The sequence below is a fragment of the Epithele typhae genome, assembly GCF_022376455.1.
Source record: "Epithele typhae strain CBS 203.58 chromosome Unknown BXZ73scaffold_10, whole genome shotgun sequence".
Classification (NCBI taxonomy): Eukaryota; Fungi; Basidiomycota; class Agaricomycetes; order Polyporales; family Epitheliaceae; genus Epithele; species Epithele typhae.
The window spans coordinates 139,394-152,368 of record NW_025954201.1 but is presented as its reverse complement, the minus strand read 5'-3'; the positions used below and the strand labels follow the sequence as shown (position 1 = coordinate 152,368).

Genomic DNA, 12,975 nt, shown 5'->3' with positions numbered 1-12,975 from the left:
TTGCCAGCGACGGGAGGCTCACCACACGTCGGGATCTTCGCAGCACGGTGGACGTCGGTGACGAATTGGTGTTCTTCGCGCGCGATGGCAGGCGCGGCGGCGGCGGGGGTATGGCACCTCGCGCGAGTAAACGGAGGCAGATGGATATTGGGGGAAGAGAACTTGCCGGTGACAGAAACCCAAACGCCTTATCTATACACGGGTAGCTTTTCCAGACTCGATGACGCCTCATACCAATTCCAGAGTTTAAACGTTCATCTGCGGCGAACAGTCAGCTTTACCGCAGCAGTGACAACCGCGCCCACTCGCCACTTCCGACATCTCATGAAGAAACAGTGAGCGATGATGAGTAGATACAGAGTCTGGAATCCGCAGGGGAGAAAGCAACACTCAGACGGACTAGAAGCTTCCGCACGGCCCACGCGGTACTGACAACCGTGGCCAGACCCCTAGTTGCATCGACCCTCACGGTAGCTTCTCGTTCGCACCGCCCACACAGGACCGCAGCACACAGCTGATAACCACAGCATTGCCTACCACTGCATAACAAAAGGACTACGCACAGTAGCAGCACGCCGATCCACGGTCCCCCGAGTATTTTTGGCTCCACCACCGGTCTCTGTCCGTGCCGAGCCCCTTCTCGCACACTCTCCACCCCCTCCCGACGTCCGCTCCCGCGCTCGCGACCCGCCGCTCACGCATCCGCGGTGGGGACGATGTGCCGGAGGTGCGCGGGGACGAGCTCGGGAGGGAGCTTCATGATCTGGTCCAGCGGCGCGCGCTTCGCGAGCGCGAGAAGGTTGAGCCTCAGCTGCTTCAGCACCGCGTCCTCCACCGCCGCCGCCGGGGCTTGCGCCTTTATCCCGTCCGCAGTCGCAGCCTCGCCCGGGGTGCTAGAAGCACCTCCTGCAGGGGCGGAGCCATTCGTCGTTGTCGTTGACGTTGACGTGGTCGTCGACGTCGAGGCAGCCGCAGCAGGTGCGGGGGCAGCGTCGTCGGCGTCGCTGGCCTCCTCGACCTCCTCCGCCCCAGTCTTCATCACCACATCGCCATCCGCGTCCGCGCCGACCTGCTGCCCGTCCGAGGCAGGAGCCGTCGACGCCGCCGCGTCTCCGCTCGGCGGTTCCGTCTGCGCAGGTCCGTCCGCAGCCGGGCGGACGTGCCCCTCGCGCACGAGCCGCTCGATCTCCTGCGTCGCGACCTCGAGCGCGTACGCGAGCATGCCCGCCTCGTCCGCGCCCGCACCCGCCGCGCCGCGCGCGCCCGCCGGGGCCTCCGCGCCGCCGGCGCTGGCTTCCGCCTCGCGGTGCTCCGCGATCGCCCACTGGAGGTACGCGGCCGCGTTCTGGCCCGGGTCGCGGGCGAAGGCGTCGTCCATCTCCTTCCTGCGCTTCTCGCGGTACGCGCGCCCGGCCCAGACGTCCTCGGCGCAGAAGAGCTCGTCCGGGGCGCGGATGAGCGAGGGGAGGTCGATCTTGCCGGCGAGCACCGCGCGGAAGTGCGCGAGCGCGCGGGCGGTGGCAGGGTGGGTGTGCAGGGAGAGGTCGATTTGGCGAGCCACGTCGAAAGGAGGGGCGGCGGGAACGGAGGTGAGTAAAGAGGGCTCCGCTTTGATGTGGGTGGTTGTGGGGTCGGGGGATGTTGGCGGGGCGGATGTCGACGGTGGGGGTGTAGACCGGGGAGAGAGCGGTGGGGTGAGTGGGAGGTTGTTGAGCATCTTGGCAGCGTCGTGGAGGATGCGATGTCGACCGGCCGTGAGGGGGTTGACGACGTTCTCTTCGACCCACCGCGCAACCGGCATCCCGAGGTCATCGTATGTTGGTGGCTCTCCGTTGCGATTCTACAGAGCTTATTGGCCGAAGCAATGAAGAAGAGAAGAGAAGTACTCACTATAGGTTCTGATGGCGTAAGGAACTCTGCCAAGCTCCTCACGTATGCGTACCCATCCACACCGCCATACACGACATCACAAATGTATGCTTCGGCCTCCTTGCCCTTGCCCTTCCAGTACGCGGCTTCGTCCCCATCTTCCATTTCCACATCGTCGAGTGCATCCGCGTCTGAGCTTGTTGTGCTGATGGATGGCTGCAAGCTGTCCCGTAGCGCACCGAAGAACTTGTTCTGGGAGCCCAGAGCAGCGCCGATGTCATTGATTTTGCGTTCTTCCGCAAGGAGACTTGGAAGGACGCTGAAAGAGCCGAAGTCTGTCGCGACGGGTTCTCTTGGTTCCTTCCATGCGGGCGTCGACTCCTCCTCCGGTACTTCCTTAACGCGACGCGGGGCATTGCGGTTGATGACCCAGTGTCGTCGCTTGACGGGTTTGACGCTCTTGGATCTTAACTGCGACGATGAAGAGGTCGAGGGTATAACAACTGGAGGGGGTTCGGAAGACGGGATGATGTGGACGGGAGTAGGGAATGGCGGTTGAGAAGAGTTTGAGGGGTCGTTAGAGGGGTAGAGTGCTGGGAGGTATGGGCGGGACATGGGATCAGGGACGACAGCGGACAAGATGGAAAACGGGTCTTCCACTAAGAAAGTCGTGAATACGAGAGCGCGAGGTGGATGCAGCACGACGTACTTTCTGGATAGTCTAAACTGCCATCTGCCGCTATTGGTGGACCGCCCTTCTCCATGCGCATGCGCTCCTTCTTGGTCCGGTAACGTTTGCCTAGGGCACATGGATTGGATATAGCTCGTAAAAGACGAACTCAGGGCACGCACCTTTCAGCTTTAGCGCAAGCATCAGCTCCGCCCAGTCCGACCCCGGTGGGAACGAGCCTAACCCATCCTTCGCGCCTGGTAATCCTCCGTCGGGCTCCAGTGTCTCCGTTAGAGTCGGGACCTTCTTCCCTTTGCCCTTCTTCCCGTTGACCTGGGCAGCCGTGACCGAGGGCGACTCTGCGCGGCTTTCGTCTACGTTCATAGGCGTCTTAGGTATCATCGCGCCGTCTGCCACGTCGTCGACATCCACGGGTGTAGCATCGTCGTCCCTCTCGACGTCTATGTTCCAGTCGGTCTCGTATTCTATGACCGTGGAGGCGGCTTTGGAGATATGGTCTAGAGCGTACTTCTCTATGCGCTCGGCTTCGGTGTAGAAGATGGAGCCCGGGGCGTTGAATGTCTTCGCGTTCGTAGTGACAAGTCTTAGGTCCGACTGGGGTGAAAAGATCAGCACAATGCGATGGACAATCAGAAACACATGAACGGGATGGAAACAAGACGAATATACCAGCACATGACGTGCACGAAAGGGATTTCGGAATGCATATGCGGGAATGGACGGGGTATATGCGCGGGCACGGGCAAGTGGATAAACACAAGATGGATCAGATAAAACGCACCGCAAATTCCTCCAAAGACCTGTATTTACCCCTTTCCACCTTGGTGGTCATCGTCCCAAGATCCATGGGCCGTGCGATAATATCGGTGTAATGTGGGACGGCGACCAGATCCACCGGCTTGAGAAAAAAGGCATAGTCATCTTTTCTGTGTGATGGTAGAAGGTGGGGTCAGCGACGAAACGAGTGCGTCAGAATACCAAAAGTGCGTACCTCTTGATCTGTGTTATGAGCCTGGTGAGGACCTCCTTGAGTGGCTTGAGCTTGACCGGACGGGGCTGCCTCTTGGGAGGCTCTTCGTAGGTGAGCTTTATCTTTTTCTTGGTCTTCTGGGCCTTGAGGGCACTGAGGGGAGGGAGGACGAAGGTGAGACCAGATGAGGGCTTTGTCGCATGGCTCGAGCTCTCTGCGTGGCTGTCGAGAGGGGAGTAGGAGGTCGAGCTCATTCTCCCGCTTTGCCGTCGTAGAGGTTTGCTCCTCGGCCGAGCGGTCTCTTTCCGGCCGTGATTGGCTCCGGATCCCGGCCGGGCGGCCCCTGTGCTCTCCGGACTCCGGAGCGGACCGGGACTGGGCCGGGCTGCGTGGGCGGATGACGACGTCATAGTTCCGCTGCCGCCTCCAGCCGCGCGCGGTTCGTGGGCTGTTGCGGGCTCAAGGAAGATACCTCCCCGTCCCCGCCTGCTCGTCCTTCTGCCCTCCGCCAAGGCTGTCCCCTCTCAGGTGAGCATTATCGTTTTTTACACCGAGGCTAGATAGAGCACTGCTTCTTGCGCAGTGGGCTATGCGCCAAATATCTTGCCCGGGGCGGATGCTTGCTAGCGCTGCACGCGAGATGAATTGTCTTGGCTTTACATACTGCAGAAGCTTCCCTGCACTGGTCTGCTGCGCGTTCGATTCCCGAGCAGAGAAGCAGCCTGTTTTCCTCTCACCGTGCCTCAGCTATATAGCTCCCCGTCTCTCTGAACCTACGCTCACTCCCTCCCTCCACAGCACCGTCATGCCTGTCTCTTCCCAACCCCACGCGATTAGCACCCCCGCGCTCATGGTCTTCGACCCCACGCACGAGAAGGCCCATGCACACGACCAGTACGTGCAGCTGCAGTTCGCTGAAGGCGGCCACGCAGACCACCGCCGGTGCCGCTGCAACAAATCCCCTGCACGCCGCATCTGGACTGGCCTCTCCCTGGCGCTCGTCTCCTTCCTCCTCTTCCTCGTCTTCGTCGCTCTCTACGACCATTTCTTCAACGGGGGCGCTCTCCTTGCGTCCTGCGGATTCACGGAAGGCGGAAACAGCGCCACTTGGGCAGCGATCGGTGGTTTCGTCAAGCGACAGTCCACCTCCGACAGCAGCAACGGCAACTCATTCGTTGACAACAAGCGTACGTCAGCTTTCCCCGATCGTGGCTAACGCGTCTCTCACCGATCATGCAGTGTACCTCATCGTCATCTTCGTCGGTCTGTTCTTGGTCGTCCTCGGCGGCATCTGTCTGAGCGCATGGTGCTGCAAGAGTGCGTGCCGTTTGCGCATGTCGTTTCTACACCCACTGACCCTCACCGCGTTCTGGCAGGCTCCTTCCAAAACCCGCTGTGCTGCCCGTGCTACCTCTGCGCGTGCTGCGGTGGTCTCGGTACGTCATTATTCGCTTTCGTTCCTTGGCGTGGGCTCACGTGTCCCACTCATTGCAGCGTGTTTGGAGTGTATCGGGTGCGGCCTGTGCGCAGAAGGCTTCGATCAGATGTGAAGACGTGCCACCACATTGGGCTGCGTTGTCCACAAACGCCACCCACCTTTCTCCGCCCTCTTTACGGACTTCATGCACCTTGATACCTTTGTAACACTACGTTACGACTACGTATACCGTCGCTGACACCGGACTCTCGAGTTCCTACGAACACTCGCCGTGTCGTCCGTATACCATGAATCCTTGTAGCCAGTTAATGCGAAAGATACAACTTCCTCCATCCATAGAGCGATGCGGTTTTGTGGACTCGATGGAGATGGCATTGGCAAGGCTATGTGAAGTCCTAAGCATGTATAACTTCTTACGTGTCCCACATTCACTCCCCATGGGCGAGCGCGACGTCCGAAGCAAACGAGGTGGTCGCTTCATGAGCGGCTTTTGCCGCCTCGAACGCCTCTTTCGCCTGCAACGACAGCCCGCAACGCCGGCGTCAACCTCCGATCTGACCCTCACAGTGAGACTCCGCACCTTCGCCATGAACTTGGCGTCGTCCAAGACTTTGAACCCCACTGCCGCGAGGCCGAGCGCGACCTTCAGCGTCTGCTCGTGGGCCTGTTTCGAGCGAGCGGACTGGGCAAACTGCGGCGTGTGGTTGGCTCCGTTGGGCTCAGTCCGGATCGCGTACGCGGGGTGGATGGCGGGCAGCTCTGCGAAACGACGTCAGCGGAGCACGAGCACACGGGAGCGAAGGAGCCTACCGAACGTCACGTTTCCCTGGACAGGAATGAGCATTCTTAGAAATGAGCCTTGGAAAGGGTGAGGCCACTCACGAAGTCGGTCGATGCGTTTATCCCCTCGGCGGTGGACATGCCCATTCCGTATTGGTGGCCCACGACGCGAGAGAAAACGCCCCCTGCAGAGCGTCCGGGTGGTGAGCAGAATGCGTACGCCAAGCCATGCAGCGCAAACCTAGCACGGAGTTGTTGCGCAGCTCGTAGTAGCCGTGGTCCATGCTGATCTTCACCTTGCACGCGGTCGCCAGCGCGGCCGCTCTGCGTGCCAAATCAGCGTCCGCCGCAGATGATCCATAAACCAAGCCGTGCACTCACTGGAAGCAGGCGAGTATCCTCTCACGGAGCACCTCCAGCTCAGCCCACGTCGGCGCGCGCACGATGTACTTGAGCAGCGCGTAATCCGGAATCACTGGCTCACCGACAGCGTCAGCGACACCATGTCCACGCCCGACTGCCACCCAGCCCGCACGCACCGTTCGGCGCCCAGTTCCGCCCCGAGACGACCCCGTGCACGCGGTGGTCGGGCTTGATCTGCTGGCGGAGCGCCGAGATCGCGGAGTACGCGACGAACGCGGCGTCGAGCGCGTTCTGGCCCTCCCAAGGTGCGGCCCCAGCGTGCGCGCTGTGCGCGTCAGATGAGCGACGCGCCTGGCAATGGGAGACGCGAGACGCGCGCGACGCACCCGTGCCCGAAGAACTCGATCTCCATGTGCTGGGCCGCGACGGACTTCCACATCATCGCGCTGTTCTCCGGGCCCGCGGCCGGGTGACACCTGCGCACACGGCGTCGTCGTCAGCTCGCGATCCTCTCTCCTCCTAGCCGAGACTGAGACGAGAGACGGAAGCGCTCACATGACGCACGCGTCCATCTCCCTGTACGCGCCGCGCTCGAGCAGCTGGATCTTCCCCCCGCCGCCCTCCTCCGCGGGGGTGCCGAGGAGGACGATCGTGCCGGGGACGCCGTGCGCCGCGAGCGCGGCCTTGAGGGCGAGCGCGACGCCGACGCCCGCCATCGCGATGAGGTTGTGGCCGCACGCGTGTCCGATCCCGGGGAGCGCGTCCATCTCCGCGTTCACGCCGATGACGCGCGTGCTGCGCGCCGCGCCCTTCTCGTTGGGCGATTTGGACGTGGGGGCGTGAGTGTACGCGGCGCGGAAGGCGGTGGCGAGCCCGAGGTAGTGCGGGGTGACGTCGAAGCCGTGCGAGGTCATCAAGGCTGTCAGGCGGTCATGCGCGTATCTGGGGATCGAGGGGCGTGTGAGGAAACGAAGTTCTGGTTCTGTGTGACAGAACGCCCGCGACGCACTTCTCTTTATATTCAGGTTCAGGGTGGTCTGCAAGGCTCATCGTCAGCTCCAGTGACGTGGGTAGGCCACGAGATGGGACCTGCCCCAGATGTCGAGGCTGAGCTGGCGCAGCTGAGGCGATAGCGCCTTGAGGTGCTTCTCCATGGTTGCAAGCACCTCTGGAGGTATGTCTTCCTCCTCAGAGTATGCGGGCGGCTTTTCCGGCGTCCATAATGTGTTGGTGGTTGTGATATCCGGGGAGCCGTACCAGTGGTTGATATAGTGCAAGTAACTCGGGGGCTGTGAAACAAAAGGCGCGTCAAGATTCAAGAAGTGTCGTTCGAAGCAACAATAAAAGTCATGCAGTCACTGACCGGATTCTGGGACTCGGGTAAGGAGGCTGTTTCGCCCCTTTCGTTCACTTGTGGAGAGGTTATGGTTTTCTTGGTCTCCTCGACGAGTGCAACGCTGGTCTTGTTCCTGGATTTCGGAGAACGGAACCTAAGACCGCAAAAGCAACCACCACATCCCGCTTCAAGCTCCATGGTGGCGAGGTATCACTAGGGACTGGGCCGACCAAGATCGCAGAGACGAGACGGAAGGAGGGGCTGCGTTCGTGGCGAAAGCACGAGCGTGGGGAAGATCCGCGCTGGAACATCTTGGGCGCGAGAGATGTGACCAATCGTCCGTGGTCATCGCAGGAACATAGCGTTGCGTCCCCGTGCCACTCACAGGCCCTTCGCAACTATGCTATACGAGACAAAGTACATAAGTAAGTCTCGCATTGAGTGAGTATAAATAGTGCGTGCTCATCAGTTTAACAGCGATATCTTTGCGCAGCCTTGGGGCTGCCCCCACCATTGGAAACACGATGATGATGGCACTGCCGATCAAGTACAAGTTACTCAGCTTTGGCCGTTGGAGAATTCATTGCAAGACGTTCGCACTTTACAATCGGCATGTGAACCAGGGTCAACACAGACAGTCGAGAGAGCGATCTACCTGGCACTGTCATATTCCCCAGAATGTCCATGGATGACTTGTTGAACAACGTGTCAGTGGCAACTTGAAACACAGGATGACCCTAACCCTGGGCCGGGTTTCCGTCGGGATCCCGGGCCACGCCTGCAACCGGTGAACCCACCTTTCTTCTCAACGCTCACTTCACGCAACAAGCCTCGGGAACGACCTGCTCGAAATGAACGCACCGAAAAAGATCTTGATGCTGCATGGGTGGGGTGCACTCATCTCACTCAGATCATTATAGACGCTCCCGTCCTCACTAAACATCAGATACGCGCAGAACGCAAACATATTCAGCAAGCGGGTGCGAGATTCCCGTTCCAAATTTCTTATATGGCACTGATATGGGTGTTGGTCTGTTTATAGATGGGCGCCCTGCGCAAATCGTGCGGCAAGGACATCGACTTTGGTACGCCGATCGCAAATGAGGCATATGAGCCGTGCACACCAGAGCTCACACCTCTCCGTTGTTAGTTTTCATGAACGGCCCGCATACACTCACACCGGCCGACCTCGCTGCGACGTTTGGTGCGTCTGCCGACGAGTCATCTCTCGACGCGCTCGGTACCGCAGGGGCGTCGACCGAGTCAGATCCGTCCCTCGCTCCGAGAGGGTGGTGGATGACAGACCGTTCTAAGACTCAGACCATTGGTCTTGAGGAGTCTATTTTGGCGATCCGAGACGTTCTCTTCAAGGATCGCTATGACGGTATCTTCGGCTTCAGGTCAGTTTGCCCCAGTCGACGTCAGCCTTCCATTTATCGCCCAATTATAGTCAAGGTGCCGGAATGGCCGCTCTCATGGCCGCACTGGTGCGCATACAACACGACTCACAATCACATACTCAAGTCGATCGTTCTTTCAGCTAGAGAGGCCGGAGGTTTACCCTCCAATCTTCGTCGACGGCAAAGCCCCGCAGCCCTTGCACGTATTTCACGCCCACTCCCCAACATCATGACGCTAACGTCGACATTAACCGCAGCGTTTTCTGCGTAGCAGCAGCAGGCTTTCGTCCAAGCAGCCCGCTGTGCGACACAATCCTCCTGCCTAACTTCTCTACGCCCACCTTACACATCGTCGGCCACACGGACGTCATCGTCATCCCAGAGCGCGCGCAAAAGCTTATTGATATCAACTTGAACTCACGCATTGAGTACCACGATGGAGGCTAGTAGCTGTTTCTTCTTACCCATAGCTCACGGAGCTGATCGATTGTATCCCCAGGACATTTTATCCCATCGAAGGCCAACTGGCGTAACTTCCTTAAGGCATATCTCAAGGATCCACTAGGCAACGTGCCTCCTCCGTCACCTCATGGTCCGGGGGGCTCTCAGCCCACATCCGGGACGGCTACCCCGTCGACTCCGGTAGCATGATGCTTTCTTGCTCAGTATGCAGACGAGCATTCCTTCGATTAGCTAGGGATCTGCCCAGATTACAATAGATAATGGTACATCTAGATAGACCAAGCATCGTTGTACCACCACTTAACGCGAACAATGACCGATTGACCGGTCGAGCGACTCGGGTCGCGAATCATCGCGGCCAAAACGCAACCGCATTTCTCTGTAGGTACTGGAACCGCAAGGAAGCACGGCAAGAGCCGTAAGCCAGCTCGAAGCTGGTCCGACCTGCGCTGCACCTGTGAGGCCGGTCACTTCTGGGTGAAGCGTCAGAGTTCGGGCTGGGGCACAAATGCTCAATCGACCGGGCCCCGCCATGACGCACAGCCGGGGATCGCCCGGACGAGCTTTCGCAGAATATGTGCGAACAAAGGATAGTTTCGTCATCTCAAAGCAACAGTTGGTGTCAGATGGAGAGAGATCAAAGGTTCATATACACATACTCGGGTGCAGACTATAATCGCTATCCCTCGGCCTCCTCGCGTTCGCGGATCTCGCGTTCGAGTTTGGCGCGCTCGGCTTGCCGCATCCTCATGAGGGTGAGCGATTCGTAGTCCAACCCGGCTGCAGTAGGGACGTTGGTCGCTGGGGGCACTGAATTGGGGTCCGGCTACGGAGTATGATCGTAAGCATGAGCATAGCTGGGTAAGGTGAGACACGTACGAAGGTAGATGGGAACGAGGAGAACTTGTCTTTCGACGTACCAGGTGGCGACTTCGCCGAGTTAGAAGGAGGAGATGCGGATGCTGGTGACGCAGAAGCCTTGGAGTCCATACGTACCGTGTTCAAGTCGTCGCGAAGTTGACCCATCTTCTTCAACCAACCGATGAGGTCCGGTTCCTTCCCTTCAGCCCAATCGATCTCAATACCCTCCATCCCCTTCTTCCTGCACACGGCCGCAAAGGCACCACCAATCTGCTTAAACGGCACTAGAGCAATGACGCGCTTGGGCTTCTTCGGGGGAGCAGGCTTGAGGGATAGAACGATGGAAGACTCATCTATGTCGCCAAAGGATGAAAGGAGGGGGACCAGACTTGAAGCCTCTGTGAGCGCAGGGTATGCCGCGAGAGTATACTTGACGCGGACGGTGGTGTCCAACACACCTGCAGGAACAGGTTGCAAGGTTGGAAGGAGACTCGAGAACCTGAAGAAATGGTACTCACCGAGTGAAGGTGGCTCAAGCCCGTCCGCGGCCCTCTCCTCCGCCTCCCTCTCCGCCTCCCGCTGCTGCAGCGCCTTCTCCCGCTCCTCACGCAGCCGCCGCCCCTCATCCATAATTCGCTCGTTCTCTCGCCACCGCTCGCGCTTCTCTGCCTCCTTCTCGACGCGTGCCTTCTTGAGCACCCGCTCCCGCTCCTCGAGTTCTTCGACGAGTCCCTTCCGTTTGGCGTCGTACGTGGCGAAGCGGGCCTGCCGTGCCTGCTTTTGACGCATCTTCGCGTCCAGCGCCATGCGCCGGAGCGGATCCAGGAGGAGCTCCTGTGCTTGGTGGAGTTCATGGAACTTGCGCGCTGAGCGGACAGATCGTTAGTACTCGCGCCTGGGCATCGCGAGCGGGAAATACACACCTGCGTCTGGGTTACCACGGTTCTAAGGAGTTACCGCGTCAGTACGGGTCAAACAATAGTATGGAAAAGACTACGTACTCTGTCGGGGTGGACCTTGAGAGATCTCTGGCGGTAGGCGGTCTTGATCTCTTGCTCAGTCGCCTCGAGAGTGAGGCTGAGCAGCTCGTAGGGATTCGATTCCTCCTCAGAAGACATCTCTAGTTGCGGGGCGCAAGGACAAGACCTCGGTCGGCAGGTAAGGGTAAAAGACACATTCGGTCATCGAGTACACGGGCAGCAGTGGTGACTGCTCGCGTGACAGCGCCGTGACACCATCACTCTGCATCCGCGCGTTGATGCTGTTTGTCCGTTCTTCACAGTCCTTCACTAGCACTTAACCCCAACAACCAGTCCGACTCCCTGAGGGTTGTATGTTGAGTCCACACCATCCTCATGAGCAGTCCGCCCACCAAGCGCATCAAACTCGAGGACTCTGTCACGCCTCCCCCTCAAACCGACATAGAAGTGCTTGATCCTGCTGAGAATGACGACGACGGAGAACACTGCAGCATCTGTCTGCAGCCGTACGCTGACCGCACCATGATTCCAACATGCTCGCATGAGTTCTGTTTTGAGTGCCTTATCATTTGGACTGGTGCGTCGTGGCCTTACAAATCCTTGCATTCGCTCTTCTGCATCTGACCTTTACGACAGATCAGTCTAGACGATGCCCTCTGTGCTCACAAGACGTCGGAAGCTATCTAATGCACAACATTCGCTCCAAGTACGACTACCAGAAACACTATCTCCCCCCGCTGCGCACTGGCTCGCCTAAGCAAAACGCAACCGCTATCCGCGCGGACGCCCGCAGAAGGGCGGAACGAAGACGAGAAGTGGAGTGGGGAAGGAGAAGGCGGCGAGAAATGGAGGAGGTGGATGAGCTAGAGAGGGCCATTGAGAGACGACGGTGGGTATATCGTAACAAGATGTACGCGAAGGTGAGTACAAAGGACTCTCTGCTCTCGATGCTTTGTCCCCCGCTGTAAATGGACGTCAACACGTGTCCATACCTTTTCGCTCTGCGACATGGGCACACTCTGTTCGTCCTAATTCCAACTCCCGTGTAGCACGTCGCCTCCAACCCCTACACGCGTTACCGGCCATTCCCAACCCCGGCGCAATTCACCGCGTCCGCGGACAACATTTCCCGAGCAACTGTCTTCATTCGCCGTGAGCTGATGGTGTGGGTCGATCTAGACGTGGAGGTTAGTCAGGCCGAGATGCGATTTCGGAGATGACTGTGAGCTGATCCATTCCCTCCAGTTCTTGACAACATTCACGGTATCTCTCATGAAATCCTTAGACATACGCTCAGAGCCCGCTGTCAGGCTTCTCTCCGAATTCTTGGATATGGACGCCGATCCCGGTCACGAACGCGCCAATGCGGAGCACTTCGCTCACGGTATGTTCTAGTCTCCTCAGGATCGTTATTGTCTGAGGCGGTCGACGTATGCGCGCCGCACCAACGCCATGGGGCAAGGTTATATGCCGTACAGGAGCGCTGAACTCTCAGCTTAATTGTCTTGGTCGCTCGCGAACTGCTCTGCGCTATCCGCAGAAGGCTTGGGACGGATATAGTGTTCGTACGCAGTGCGCAAATTGCCATACATATCTCGGGACCTTTGCTCGGATTCCATTCTTCCTCGGGAAGCTGATGGGGCACCCTCGTGCCAATACAATTCAAACCACTTACCACGTTCCTCCTGACACAGAACTCTATTCGTACCTTCGCTCGCCGTACCGTGACCTGGGGGCTTACGATAAGAATGTCCAGGTGAGAAATTACCGACCTATCCGTCCAAGGCCCGTTCAAGCTGACAATTTTCTCGTAGTATGATGTGCC

At 58.8% G+C, this 12,975-nt stretch overlaps 6 protein-coding genes across 6 annotated transcripts; 3 read left to right on the top strand and 3 right to left on the bottom strand.

Annotated features, from left to right (window-relative positions):
- Window positions 1–694: 694 nt before the first annotated feature.
- BXZ73DRAFT_43030 (uncharacterized protein) lies at window positions 695–3,784 on the bottom strand (the record flags this gene model as incomplete). The annotated part of the gene is made up of 7 exons (XM_048019072.1): window positions 695–880; window positions 1,019–1,840; window positions 1,891–2,528; window positions 2,579–2,668; window positions 2,722–3,154; window positions 3,342–3,486; window positions 3,552–3,784. The coding sequence occupies 7 exons, from the start codon at window positions 3,782–3,784 to the stop codon at window positions 695–697; spliced, it is 2,547 nt and encodes an 848-aa protein (XP_047880167.1).
- Window positions 3,785–4,335: 551 nt separating this feature from the next.
- On the top strand, window positions 4,336–5,080 carry BXZ73DRAFT_99036 (uncharacterized protein; the record flags this gene model as incomplete). The annotated part of the gene is made up of 4 exons (XM_048027869.1): window positions 4,336–4,717; window positions 4,770–4,847; window positions 4,907–4,966; window positions 5,025–5,080. The coding sequence occupies 4 exons, from the start codon at window positions 4,336–4,338 to the stop codon at window positions 5,078–5,080; spliced, it is 576 nt and encodes a 191-aa protein (XP_047880166.1).
- Window positions 5,081–5,396: 316 nt separating this feature from the next.
- BXZ73DRAFT_99035 (amidohydrolase) lies at window positions 5,397–7,645 on the bottom strand (the record flags this gene model as incomplete). Its single annotated transcript, XM_048027868.1, has 11 exons — window positions 5,397–5,483; window positions 5,549–5,727; window positions 5,779–5,794; window positions 5,851–5,933; window positions 5,990–6,072; window positions 6,130–6,223; window positions 6,288–6,436; window positions 6,498–6,587; window positions 6,667–7,053; window positions 7,201–7,400; window positions 7,475–7,645. The coding sequence occupies 11 exons, from the start codon at window positions 7,643–7,645 to the stop codon at window positions 5,397–5,399; spliced, it is 1,539 nt and encodes a 512-aa protein (XP_047880165.1).
- A 653-nt stretch (window positions 7,646–8,298) lies between these two features.
- BXZ73DRAFT_88793 (serine hydrolase-domain-containing protein) lies at window positions 8,299–9,498 on the top strand (the record flags this gene model as incomplete). The annotated part of the gene is made up of 6 exons (XM_048025084.1): window positions 8,299–8,333; window positions 8,394–8,427; window positions 8,490–8,532; window positions 8,598–8,847; window positions 9,105–9,289; window positions 9,347–9,498. 6 exons carry the CDS (start codon window positions 8,299–8,301, stop codon window positions 9,496–9,498), a joined length of 699 nt encoding a protein of 232 aa, XP_047880164.1.
- A 490-nt stretch (window positions 9,499–9,988) lies between these two features.
- On the bottom strand, window positions 9,989–11,288 carry BXZ73DRAFT_88792 (DnaJ-domain-containing protein; the record flags this gene model as incomplete). The annotated part of the gene is made up of 5 exons (XM_048025083.1): window positions 9,989–10,135; window positions 10,189–10,628; window positions 10,689–11,036; window positions 11,094–11,115; window positions 11,172–11,288. 5 exons carry the CDS (start codon window positions 11,286–11,288, stop codon window positions 9,989–9,991), a joined length of 1,074 nt encoding a protein of 357 aa, XP_047880163.1.
- A 237-nt stretch (window positions 11,289–11,525) lies between these two features.
- On the top strand, window positions 11,526–12,969 carry BXZ73DRAFT_43293 (uncharacterized protein; the record flags this gene model as incomplete). The annotated part of the gene is made up of 5 exons (XM_048019115.1): window positions 11,526–11,727; window positions 11,787–12,070; window positions 12,200–12,337; window positions 12,396–12,534; window positions 12,845–12,969. The coding sequence occupies 5 exons, from the start codon at window positions 11,526–11,528 to the stop codon at window positions 12,967–12,969; spliced, it is 888 nt and encodes a 295-aa protein (XP_047880162.1).
- Between the last annotated feature and the right edge of the window lie 6 nt (window positions 12,970–12,975).